A 12,699-nucleotide genomic window follows, 5' to 3' on the forward strand; every position below is an offset into this window, starting at 1 on the left:
CATCGTTGGCGAGGCCACAAAAGGATGGGGGGAGGTCAGGTGAGAGGGTCAGGTGTTCCCCGCCCATCTCAGGGGGTCTGGCCCAGTCTAATGGAGTTCCCCCGATATCCCCACCCACCCCAAGGCTATCCCCCTGGATGATGTCCCCAGCCCAAAAGCAGGGGAAGGACGAGTGTGGCGGCAGTCCCGTCTCCTGATTGGGCATACTAGAGGGAGGCAGACGAGTGCCTGAATTCATTGCCTCTAGAATTTAAGTGGTAGGTTGGAGAGGGAAGAAGGAGAGCGCTGCCCCGACAGAGAAGGGGTTCTGTGCCTTGTGAGGTAAAGGGCTTGCCCTCACTGGAGGCTTGGAAGCAGATCTGAGAAGGCCGCGTTGAACGTTATGTTCTGATGGCAATTCCCTTTTGAACTGAACAACTGGGCTACCAATGTCCCTCTCGATTCTGCCATTTTGGAAGAAGGAGGAGGTGCTTTATCAAGTTTCTGGCTCCGAGTTCCAGGGGCTTTTCTCTCCTTCTCAAAGAACCTTGATTTGCTTTTACACCTGACAGGAAAGCCCTTTCCAGCCCTCCTTATCTTTTTCAAAAGCTGAGCAAACCGAATAGCGAGTGTTAAATGACCTGCCTAAAGTTTGGTAAAAATGTTTTTCTAGCTCCCAGGGAAATCAGTTCCAACAAATCCCATCCCATCGAGTAGCCCCATGGAACACAGACGGTTCCAAGCCCTAGGTAACGATGTCTTAATTCCAAGCAATTCCAAACGCATCCCCGTCAGAGCGGGACTGACTCCTTAGAGTTCCTGTTAATGGCAGCTGGCCGGTACTGGGCCCTGGAGAGAATGTGAATTCTAGGTGTGTCTATTAACCTGGTGTAAGAACAGAATAAAAGAACTAGTCTTTTGCTACTGACTCAGAGATCTAGCCAATGGCAGCCCCCGAGAACGCAGCAGGAGAAAAGGTGCCTTGTTTAACCCTTTTCTCAACCCTTCTTTTCTTAGAGGTCTCCTCCCCATCCACCCCCACTTGATAGATAGGAAATCTAGAACCAAGAGCCTCTGGTCTTGGGAAGCACTAACTGATTCCTTTGTCATCTGCTTGGTTTCAGCGTCCTGCCAGCACCTTGGCCAGTGCCAGTGCCATTGCCAGTGCCCGGGCCAGCCCCAGGGCCAGCCCCCTTGCCGGCGCCAGTCTTAGTGCCACTCTTGGTACCAATCTCGGTGCCACCTCTGGCCCTACTCTTTGTGCCAGTGCTGGTGCCAGTCTTGGTGCCAATGCCACTTTCGGTACTGGTCCTGGAGCCACTTTCAGTGCCGGTCCTGCCGCCACCTTTGGCGCTGGTCCCGGAACCGCCTTTGGTGCCGGTCCCGCAGCCGCCTTCGGCGCCGGTCCCGGAGCCGCTTTTGGCGCCGGTCCCGCCGCCACTTTTGGCTCCGGTCCCGCCGCCTCTTTTGGCACCGGTCCTGGGGCCGCCTTTGGTGCCGGTGCCACTTTTGGTGCTAGTCCTGGCGCCGCTTTCGGTGCTAGTCCTAGCCCCACTTTTGGTGCCAGTACTGGTGCTAGTGTCACCGGCATGCCCGCCTTCACTGCCATCACCATCACCAGCAGCATGCCCTGGGTCCCAGATCGAGGAGAGGAAGAAGAGGATGATGACGATGAGGAAGAGGAAGAACAAGAGGAGAACACCTGCTGCCCAGGCAAGGAGTGCCAGCAGTTCTTCTGCTGCATTGAAGATTGCCAGAGGGGTACCTGGAGGGAAGGCCGTGTCCGTATCCACATCTCCCGCCTGGATACCTACTCTCGCGTCTTCTTCCCCACTGCGTTCCTGCTGTTCAACATCGTGTACTGGATCGCCTATCTGTATCTCTAAATGCCCTGTCTCCATGGGGAGAGGCTGCCGATGATGATCCAGAGGGGCCTCCCAATCGTGGCTAAGGGGGAAAGAAGCAGCTGGAAATGTTGTCGTCTTGTATATTTTTTGCTATTCCCCAGCTAACCCTTCCTAGATCTTGCTTTTGCTCGATCTCGACTGCCTCCTCGTCCCCTGGGGTGGCCCAGACACCTCCTGAGAAGGCTCCTTGGGCCCTTTTCCCTCTCTTGTCATTTCTTGATCTCGGTTGATAGAACCTGGGTTGATAAGTCCCTGGTGTCTCATGTGATTTGGAATAAGGACTTGGATTTGAATTCTAGTTCACTTACTACCTGGATGACCTTGGACAAGTAATTGCCTCACTTCTCTCTTCTGTGAAATTAGGGATCGGGATCAGATGGCCTTTGATGTTCGGGATCTGGCAAATGAAGGTCTTGGTCTAGGGCGGTGGACCACAGATTTTGAGATAGAGAGCAGAAACCTCAGAGGCCATGTTGTCCAATCCCCTCATTCTACAAAGGGGAAAATGAGGTCCCAAAGAGGAGAACGGTCTGCCCAAAGTTACCCAAGTAGTAAGCTACTTACTTACTTCTTCAGACTTTAGTCCTCCACCTCCAAACCCATCACTGTCCCCACTGCCCCATGATGTCCCTGGGTGAGCCCCAAAGTCCCTTCCTGCTCAGTCTAGACCAGAAGTCCTGAAACTTTTTAAATAAGGGGCCAGTTCACCGTCCCACAGACTGTTGGAGGGCCGGACTATAGTAAAAACAAAAACTTGGTTTTGTGGGCCTTTAAATAAAGAAACTTCCTAGCTCTGGGGGAGAGGGATAATCGTCCTCAGCTGCCGCATCTGGCCCGCGGGCCGTAGTTTGAGGACCCCTGGTCTAGAGTCTTGAGGTCACAAGTAATCAGAAGCAGAGAGGAGCCCAGAGAAGGGCCTCCTGAGAATTCAGGAACAAGAAGCCAGGAGAAGCTGCACTTGCAACTGTTTTGGGCTGAGCACACCATTTTACTTCTGAGGTCAAAAGACAAGAAGGTGCAGGGTCATTGACATGTCACTGAGGCAGGCCACTGGGCGCTTTGCTCTTGGCACTGCCTGGGATCCACCGAGGGACTTTCAGCTGAAGGGTTCTCACCTACCACTTTCCAAAATAATCATCTATTCCCTCACTATGTTCCTAAAACAAACCATGCACTCTAGTCTTGAGGATTTGAGGTTCTCAGAGCCCAGCTCCCCACAGTTCTCCTCAGAATCAGATGATTCAGATGGTGAACACCTCAGGTCCTTTCCAATCATGAAGCTCATCCGGCTATCCCATTTGAGCTCCTTTGAGCATCTCCCTCTGAGGGAGGCAGGGTAGGGATCATTCTCCTATTTTCGAGACAAGGAGACTGAAGCCAGATGAAAGGAAGCCCCATAGTTGAGGTGATGGCTCGTGAGGTCAGGGGCACCGTGGGGCATGCAGACACCTAGAACATTTGCAATGCCTCAGCGTGGTGTAGATACCACAGCGGCCCGCCTTCTGAGACAGGCAACAGGGCCAGGTGTCTGGAGAGTTCAGAGTCCGGTCGGCAGTCACTTCAGCTTCTGGATTGGGGCCGCGAAGTAAGCACCAACCTGCCCGAGTAGCACGATGAGATGCCCATTTCAGCACCGACCAGGGCACAACCCAAGTCCAACCCTTGTATAGTGCCTCTGCCGAGACAGAGTGACACGCCACACCCCGTCACATTTTGCAAGGGTCCCAATCGAAGCTTTGTGTCCGACAGAGTCACCCAAACAGCCTCCTCTGGCTCCGGGCCCCCCAGCAGTGACCTTGGATGATCCCTACCGCTTTAAGCTGTGAAAGAAATGTGTTGGTGTATTTATGTTGTTGTCATGGGGTGGGGGGTGGGGGGTGGGCAAACAAACCAGTCTGCTTTCTTACAACTAAATGTCAGGGCAAAATATTAAATGTGTTATTGAAGACCGCATCAAAAGTGTCCGTCGTGTGTTGGCTTCTGCGATGCGGGGACCGCGTTGGTGTTTGAGATCTGAGGAAAGTGGCCTGGCTCATTTCCGGCCCGATCCCACAGCCGGGCCCTCTCCCAATCTTTGTAAGGCGCATTTCCGCCAGCCCAGACTCGGCTGAGAGTGGAGCATCTCTAACGGGAGAAGCCACGAACATCCCCTGAACTCCCATCCTTCTCACGTGCCATGGGCTTCTCCCTCTCTCTCAGTGATTCCCCAGCGTCCTAGAGGCTCCCCTGTTCCCCCACCGCTCCCCTCCTCTGCCCTAGGGGGAATTTTAGGTGTGGGGTCTGTGGGGTTCAGGCAGCATCCCCACAGAGTCAGCATCAGCTCCCCAAAGTCTAGAAAAGGGAGGCGGTAGAAGGAGAAAAGGTGGGAGGGGGTGCGAACAGGGAGAAGCAACTACATCAAAGAATCAAACATGGCATCTAGAATGTTCCAAACTGCTGGGCTTAGCTCAGTCCACTCTACTCCCTGCCAAAGAACAGAGCCGCTTAGGAACATAATACAGATGGTGTCGTTGGGAATTCCCTGTGGAAAACCATTGGACTTGGGTCTGACGCTCTAGAGTGCCACCTCACTTATCCAGAGGCCACGCATCTTCCAGAATCATCTAGTTAGAACTTTGCCAGTTCTAACCCAGAAAGAAGTGAAAAAGGTCTCTTAGGTGCTAAGAGAGCAGTTGGAAAATCCATACACTGGAGTTCATACTGTTTACTCAGAGTGGGAGATAGATGCCTTCAGCTTCTCCCTCAGAACCAAATCATTCTGAGTTTGCACAGAGTTCTAATAAACGGCTTTGTTGTCCAGTAACCCCTTCATAGCAGGAGAAAAAGGTTGTGTTAGAAGGGGAAGAAGGCTATCGCTGAAAATGGATGGAAAAGGTCAGTCTGATAGAGAGAAAACAGGAAAACTCTCAAAAGCCCCCACAGGATGTCATCAAATCCAATGCTCTAGGGACATATTGCAGAGAAGAAAATGGCTCCTCATACCTCAATGTGCTCTGATGACATCCCCCAGGGCAACACTCACAATGAAGATTCCAATTCACCAAGAATGTTACATTCAGTGTCCTCCGTTTAAGAGATGTGTTCAGATGTCTAGTGAGATTTCACTCCCCAGTGGTTAAAATGTTAAAAAATATTACGTTCACAGGGAACAATTTCTTTATGCAAAGTCCAAAGACATACAATCAGAAACTCAAGCATCTGACCCTTCCCCATTGAAAGTCAGTAAACGAGCGGTCACCACGTAGAGATCTATGACTATCGGCAAGGCCTTCTTGGTCCCGGGTCCAAAAGATTCTGGTATTCTAACACAAGGGAGCAAACTCCTGGCTGAGGGATCCGGCGAGATAGAAGTGAACACTCTGTAAACAGTCAAAAATCTTTTCTCGTGGGTCCCACATCCCCCACTGCATTCAGATCTGAACCCAGGAGAGCATCTTTATCATAGATAAGAATTTCTCTTAGGACTGATAGATCTATCCCCTGAAAAGATGGAAGGGTAGAATGGGGAGAAGACTGGCTGAAACACAGCCTCAAGGCAAAGGATCACATGGAAAGGGGCCTTGATGGCACTCACCGTGACCTAGGTGGTATTTATGCTGTCAAGTGTATGCTGCCCTGGGGGGTTACGGGCCAGGCATATTCCTAGCCCCAATTGACATGTGTGGGTCCCGGGAAGTTACAACGGCCCCTGGCACAGGCCTATTTTAACAACAGTAGGAAACTTCTGGTGTGGGAACGCTCTCCGGCAACACAGATGAGATTGCAGTCTGTGTCTGACTCGGCAGATGAATACTTGGGAATCCTAGAGAAACTCCCGAAGGCCAATAAATCCTGGACAGGTAGGCAATTCAGGCAACACTTGATATCCATTTTAATAAGAACCAGGCAGAGGCAGGTGCATTTGATGTTCAGCGAATTTCCAGACCTTGTTTTATTGATTTCGCCTCTTTCCCCACAAGCTTTTCATGGGGTCAGAACTGCTTCCGAGGAATCAAACCGATCGGTTTTTGGATCGGCAGTGCTGATGAGCAATGAATTTGCTGACGGTTTATGAAGTGGTCAAAGAGCTAAATAAGAGAAAGGAGGGAGAATCCCTTCCCCTCTCTATGCCTCAGTTTCCCCCTCTGCAAAATGAGTTGGGTGAACCAGATCCATTCCAGCTCTAAATCATCCATGCAACATAAGAGAGGAACATATTTGCAGATGATATTATATAAAGTAAATAGAAAATCTCATGTGGAAAGGAGCTGTGATTTCATCATTATCAAAGGAATCTAATTGTGGACATTGTTAGACTTGCAACTAAATGACTAGAGGCAACTAGGAAGCACAGTAGGTAGACCAATGGACATAAGAGTCACATAGCCCTGAGTCTGAATCCCGGTCGCAGACACTTGTTAGCTGGGCAACTCTGGGAAAATCACTTAAACTTTCTGTGCCTCAGTATCCTCACTCGTAAAAAAAAAATTGGACTCGGTAGCTTCTAAGGTCCCTTTCAGCTCTTAACGTAGGATCCTCTGAGTTACCCATGCTCACACAGCTACTGTCAGAACCTGGGTCTTCTTGACTCCGAGGTCAACAATTTGTCCATCACACTCAGGGTTTCTTGAAGTTCCATTGACAGATTCAAACATTCATCCACACGACAATGAGAAAGGGGAATAGCTAGGTGACGATCCGTATCAAAAATGCCTCAGTGGGTCGTGATCCCGATCGAAGTCAACAGTGTGATGGAGAGGCCACAAAGAGTTCACATGAACTTGCCAGAGAGGAGAAGTGATAGTCCAACTGGGTAACATGTTTTAAAAGGGATTTTGACAACTTAAGAGTTCAATCTCTAAAACAAAAATCTAGAAGAATGTGGCCAAGATGACTAGGCGATACAGTGGCTAACATCGGGACTTGGAGTTAGGAAAAAGTGAGTTCAAATCCAATCTCAGACCAACGTACACTAACTGCGTGATCCTGGACAAGCCATTGGACCTCTGCCTCAGGTTCTTCAACTATAAAAATGGAGATAAGAACACCCATGTCCTACGATAAAATGAGTTAATATTTGTAAAGCACTTTGTAAGCCTTTTTTGGGTGAGGCTTTTGGGGTTAAGTGACATGTCCAGGGTCACACAGCTAATAAGTGTCAAGTGACTGAAGTGGGATTTGAACTCGGATTCTCCCAGCCCCAGGACTAGTGCTCTCTCCACTGGATCACCCAGCTGTCGATGTAAATCTTAAAGCGCTACGTAAATGCTACCTGTCGTCATCCTCCTCCTCACCATCATTATTACTTCATTAAATACAATTTCTGGTGAAATAAACTAGGGATGTTTCGTCTGGAAAAGGAGAGGCTTAAGGAGGAACTGTCTTTAATTCTGAGAAGCAGAAGGATTAGCCTTATCCCGCTTAGCCCCAGCGGGCAGAATGGACACAATGACTGGGAGTTGCAAAGAGGCAGATTTAGGCCTGATGGTGGAAAAGACTTCCTACCAATCCCAGCTGCCTAGAAGCAGCCTTGGCTGCCTGCCTTGGGATATAGTCAGCCTTTAACCAAAGGCTGTCTGCCCATTTGCCCAGAATGTGGCTGAAGGGATTCCTATTGCCTTTGGACCAGCCTGTCCCTGAGGTCTCTCCTGACTGTGATGCCGTTAGTCCTGTGAAGACCGAATAGAGAAAAACTCTTCTTAGTAAATATGCTCAAGTTCTCCAGGGAGCCCAGGATGCAACAGCCCACGGAGGTGACCTTTACATTTCATAAGGTCCAGTTTGGCTGCCTTCACATATGGGGCAGGGTGCGGCAGGAAAAGATGAACGCTGTTTCTACTCTCAAGAGGCCAGCTGCAAGCTCATCTTCTATGTCAACAAAGGTTTATGGGGGATCCTCCTCTATTCTCTGTCATTAGGAGGCTTGAGAGAAAGGCTTTAAGACTTGTTGAATGATAGTTTTCTCCCTAGTCATCATTGCCCGTTATGTACCTGAAGCGGGTATTAATCAGCCTGGTCTAGGGCATCCCAGTCAACTCAACAAGATTGAATCAACCCCTTGGGCTGTGAGGTATACCAAGAAAAATGAGCTTCCTCCCATCAGCACATTCATTAGTGTCCCAATATTATGATAATTCATGGCAGGAATTACCCATTTTTTTCCCGTGGCAGGAAAAAAGGCACAAAAACAATCAGTCCCATAATATCATACGTTTAGAGCTGGAAGTGACTTTAGAAGTCAATTATCTGCCATTAGTTTGCATATGAAGGTAGTGAAATCTTAAGAAACGATGTTACTTTTTCAAGGTTATAATGACAGGAAGACATAGATCTGGGATTTGAACCCAGGTCCCCTGGGTTAAGTTTTCTTTCTATTGTTTAATGATTCTGCAGACTAGCCAGAGATCCCAGGGCCTGGAGGGTGGGAGAGGCTTCCTGAGAGCTGCGGGTCTATTCTGGCCCCTGAACAAAGGGAAGTGTAGAGTATTATTGGATCTTAGACATTGAGGTAGAAGGGAAAGAGAAATTATCTATTCACTTGCTCTTCTCAATGGGTAAGGGAGGGCCTGTCAGAAGAGAATTTAAAACTCAAAATTAAAAAAAAATAAAAAAGAAACCATCTACTCCCAATTTTGGTACGGTGCAGATAGATGTTAGGGCCTCAAGAAGAGATGAGAAAATCTGTTAATGTGGTGCAGCTTAAAAGCGGCGAAAAATGGAGTTACACTTGGCCCTTTGATACCAACCCCAGGCCTGATGTAGATGATCTAAAAAGAGGGAGGGAATTCTGATTTGGGGGTAGGGGGTTAAGCAGCAGGAGCAAAGGCATAGCGCGAGTGCACTTGCTATATTCGGAGACCCATGTGGTTACAGCGGATAAAGGCTCGACCCCTTAGACCCAACACAAATAGCTTCAACATACAGAAGTCTGTGGGAAAGCCGGATATGTAAGGAGGGTGCCCACTGTGAAGAGCCAAACTGATGCCCTTCTCCAAATCACATCCCTGAAAGGAGAGCTTGTCTGAAACAAACACTGGAGTTTTGAGCTCATTTCAGAACCATGGACAAGTCACCTCTCAGAGGCAGTTTCTTCCAGTGTAAAACATGGAGATTAAGAATTGTCATTCTTAATCTACATCCTAGGGTAGAGACTGACAAATCAATCAATCGACAAGCATTTATTGAGCACTTACTGTGTGTGAGGCACCATGTCAAAGAAGGATGTAGGGGAAAAGTAAAAATAATGCCTGTCCTCAAGAGATTTTATATTCTAATGGGAGAGGCATAAATAGGAGATGGAGTATCGCTGAGGAACTGAGAGAAGTACAGAGTGGTAAAGGGGAGCAGAATTTATAAAGATTGGAAAGTCAAGTTAACAAGCATTTATTAAGCAGCTCCTACATACCAGACACCACGCAAAGTCCTGGGGATACAAAGTTATAAACAGTATCCGCCCTCAAGAAAATCCCATTCTAATGAGGGAAATGCCATTCAAGCCAAAGAGTTGCATATAAGAGATGATCAGGAAGCACTCTCAGAGAGAAGCCACTGGCGTAAGTGGGACCAGAAGATAAGATAAGGGAGCCTGAGCCAGAGCTTTGAGGGATATTTAGTTAGCAGGCAGAATGGATATCCGGGAAAAGAGATTGTTAAGGAGGGATCAGACAGGTGGGACAACCAAGTAAAAGCAAAGTCACAATAACTCAGAGAGGAGAAAGTACAAGAGAGAGGTGGTCGATTGTGCCAAGTAGTCCAGAGAGGCTGAAGAGGAAAGTAGAGAAGAGCATATTGGATTTCACAAGAGATCATTGCTAATTTTTGAAAGAACAATTTCAGTTGAATAATCAAGTTAGAAGACAAAGGATTAAAACAGAATGAGAAGATGGAAAGTGACACCTATGGGAGATGGCGTTCTCAAGGAGTTTGGCTGAGAAAAAAGAAAAGAGATTTAGAATGGTAGTTAGTGGGGGTCAAGTGGTAGGTTGTGTTTAACTAGTATAACTTGTAGTTGATTACAGGAATGGCTTTGTGATTTTGGCCAGTTCCGTTCAGAAGCAAAGGCATACGAATGAAGGAGGCGGATGATAGGAGTGACTCAGAGTGGGGAATTAGCAGAACATGACCTCCAACAGGACAAGGGACTGAAGGTTTTGGTGTCGAATTGATTCACCAGGAAGTCAAGTTTGGAAAGGAAGGTGAGTAGCCAGAGTTGGGGGGATGTCTTGGGATAGAACTGAAAGATTAGAGGTCACCATGAGGGTGTCTTTTCTTTTGTTCACCATGAAGACAAAGTTGATTTTAGAGGAGTGCAGGATAGAAAAAGGCAGAAAGATAAAAGATTGTGATCAGATAAAGGAAATTCTGAATTCTTGACTGTGGAAGAGGAACACTTGTGGATAATGGCAATATCTTTTGATCTCATCATCTGTGTGTGACTGAAGTGGAGTGGAGTAGGTAATGAGGAGCTGAGTAGATTAAGGAACTGGGGAATGAGGATATGTCAGAAAACATCAAAATACATGTTGAAATCCCCTAAAATAATGGAAAGCATTAGGCTGAAGATAAAAACTGTGAGCCAGGAACTGAACTCATCAACAAAGGAGGTAGAATCTCCTCCAGACTGGTAGATAATAGCTGCCAGAATTGATAAACTGAATGAACCTCAAAGGAGGAAAGGCTGCTGAGTGACAGTGGTAAGAGGAAAGATTGGAAGCGATATTGGGGGTAGCAAGGAATTTTCAGACTCCCCCACCACAAGGACTGAGTCAAGGGGAATGAGTCAAAGTGTAATGAATATTGGAAAGGAGTTCTGGAAGGATACAATGATCAAAGAGGGGAGAAAGGGGGAAGGGGTGAGGTAGAGAGCAATGAAGGATCATAAAGATGAAGGTGGAGAAAGAGGTATATTCATCGGTGACTACGAGGAGGGTTATTTTCACCGAGATGGGGAGAATAGGAAAGGGCAGGAGTATGCTAAACGACTGAGGGAGGAGTCTAGGCCGAGGAACAATGATGTCTGATGATGATAGGTGACTCAAAGATTCAAGGTTAATGTCTAGGTGTCAACGTAACTTTCAACTGCCAGCCTTGTCATGTCGCACTGACCTAGATGTCTCCATTTGAACCCAGATTAGATCTTCCAAGAGCTGTGTCCTTCCCAGATAATGCTGATAACCAACTTTGAATCCTCTTACTTATCATTAGAGACTCTAGGGAGAAGACATGATGTCTAGACATTTCACTGACCCAATATAAGGTTCTGGCTTCCTCCAGTCATAGAGTCTTAAGTTTAGAGCTGGAAGAGACTTTAATGGTCATCAAATCCAAACAACTAATGTTACAGAGAGAGAAACTAAGGATTGGAGAGTTAATTTACTTACCTAAGATGCCATAGGTATTGAGTGACAGGGGCAGAACTCGAATCTAGGCCTTCCAACTCCATATCCTGCACCCCTGCCATTGTTCTATGAGGCCACTGATCTCCAAAAGAAGCAGCCTCCCTCTATTTTCCCCTGGAGCCAAAGCAGCACAGATCATGACTCATCCGCTGATCAATAATTTGCATTCCTTCGGCCTGGGAAAGGGACTAGGGAATCTAATTAAGGACAGATGGGACACCAGAGAAAAGGAAAGGGACTGGACCCGAGCAGCAGCATGGTGGCTCTTGGGTGCGAAGCAGGGTCTACGGAGTGTTCCATGAAGGTTCAGAAAAGGCAGCCACAGATGGAAGTGAAACAAACTTAGAAACGGTGCTTTCCTGGAACATTCTGAAACACTGGAAGCCTCTAGATGATAAAAAGGCAGGACTGGGGAAGTGCGAATGGAAGGAGGGGAGGAGAGATGCCCCATATATCTGGTGAGCTTTGCCTTTTGAAAGAGTTTAGGGGGCCCTGGAGAGAGGCCACAGATTCATTGTAAAGAATGACCATAACTTATCTTCTAATAAGGTTTGAAAGAGAATCACATCTACCCTGTGAGAGAGGTAAGACAGCATCCCGATTTTGCAGATGAGGAAACTGAGGCTCAGAGAAACAAAGTGACATTAATTGTCACGTAATAAGAAATGTCCGTGGCAGTCTTTGAACTCAGGCTTTCTCGACCCCAAGTCTAAACAATGTGATCTCTCCTGATTACTCAAGAGGAACTCTCTGATCTAGTCAGGTCAACCTGTTACCCCGCAAAGAAGCCTCTCTACCTTTTCATTTCTCCTTCTTCCTATCAAAATTAAGGTCTCACTTTGAACCCAACTCAATGCCAAGTATGGCTCCTGTCCCCATCTCGCCTCCTAGAATTGAAGGAATGGAAGGGAAGGATAGTGTCTTCATAGTCTCTATACTCAGCTCCCTCAGCACTTGACACCATGGGCTGGTGCCCAGGTGTTCTCTGCCTGCGGGGCAATTTCCATATTCCTCTCAAGAGTCTTGTGAAAATATGGCTCGTGTGGCCATGAGCTCCAAGGAGCCTTGTTGTTGAAATCCTTTGACCCCAGGCCTTGATTCCAGATGTTTGAGCAAAGAGCTACCCTCTTAGTACCTCCAAGAATCCAAGCACATTAAGACATGGAAAGAGGCAAGCACCCTCTCAGACATGACCTAGTTGTTAATGATCCTCCTCCTGAGGACACTCGTTCCAAAAGTAACGTGAATCTGGAATGTGGCCTATTGCAATGGCCTCCACATCGGTCTCTCTGCATCCAGACTCTTCACTCTACAATTCACCTTCCACACAGCAGCCAAAACGATAATCCTGAAAGCCAGATTTGACTATGTCAGAGCCACACACATCTGCCCACTCAAAAATCTTCAATGGCTGCCCATCACCTCTTAGGAGAAAA

At 47.6% G+C, this 12,699-nt stretch overlaps 1 protein-coding gene across 1 annotated transcript in view; it reads left to right on the forward strand.

Moving 5' to 3' along the window:
- The window catches only part of LOC127542673 (gamma-aminobutyric acid receptor subunit gamma-4-like), a 56,284-nt gene extending 52,452 nt beyond the window's left edge, over positions 1 to 3,832 (forward strand). Inside the window, exon 8 of the mRNA XM_051968429.1 lies at positions 1,104 to 3,832. Within this exon, the coding sequence (XP_051824389.1) occupies positions 1,104 to 1,865 (762 nt within the window). The 3' untranslated portion in view covers positions 1,866 to 3,832. The remainder of the gene's footprint in view (positions 1 to 1,103) is intronic.
- Positions 3,833 to 12,699: the final 8,867 nt, after the last annotated feature.

The sequence above is a fragment of the Antechinus flavipes genome, chromosome X, assembly GCF_016432865.1.
Source record: "Antechinus flavipes isolate AdamAnt ecotype Samford, QLD, Australia chromosome X, AdamAnt_v2, whole genome shotgun sequence".
Lineage (NCBI taxonomy): Eukaryota > Metazoa > Chordata > Mammalia > Dasyuromorphia > Dasyuridae > Antechinus > Antechinus flavipes.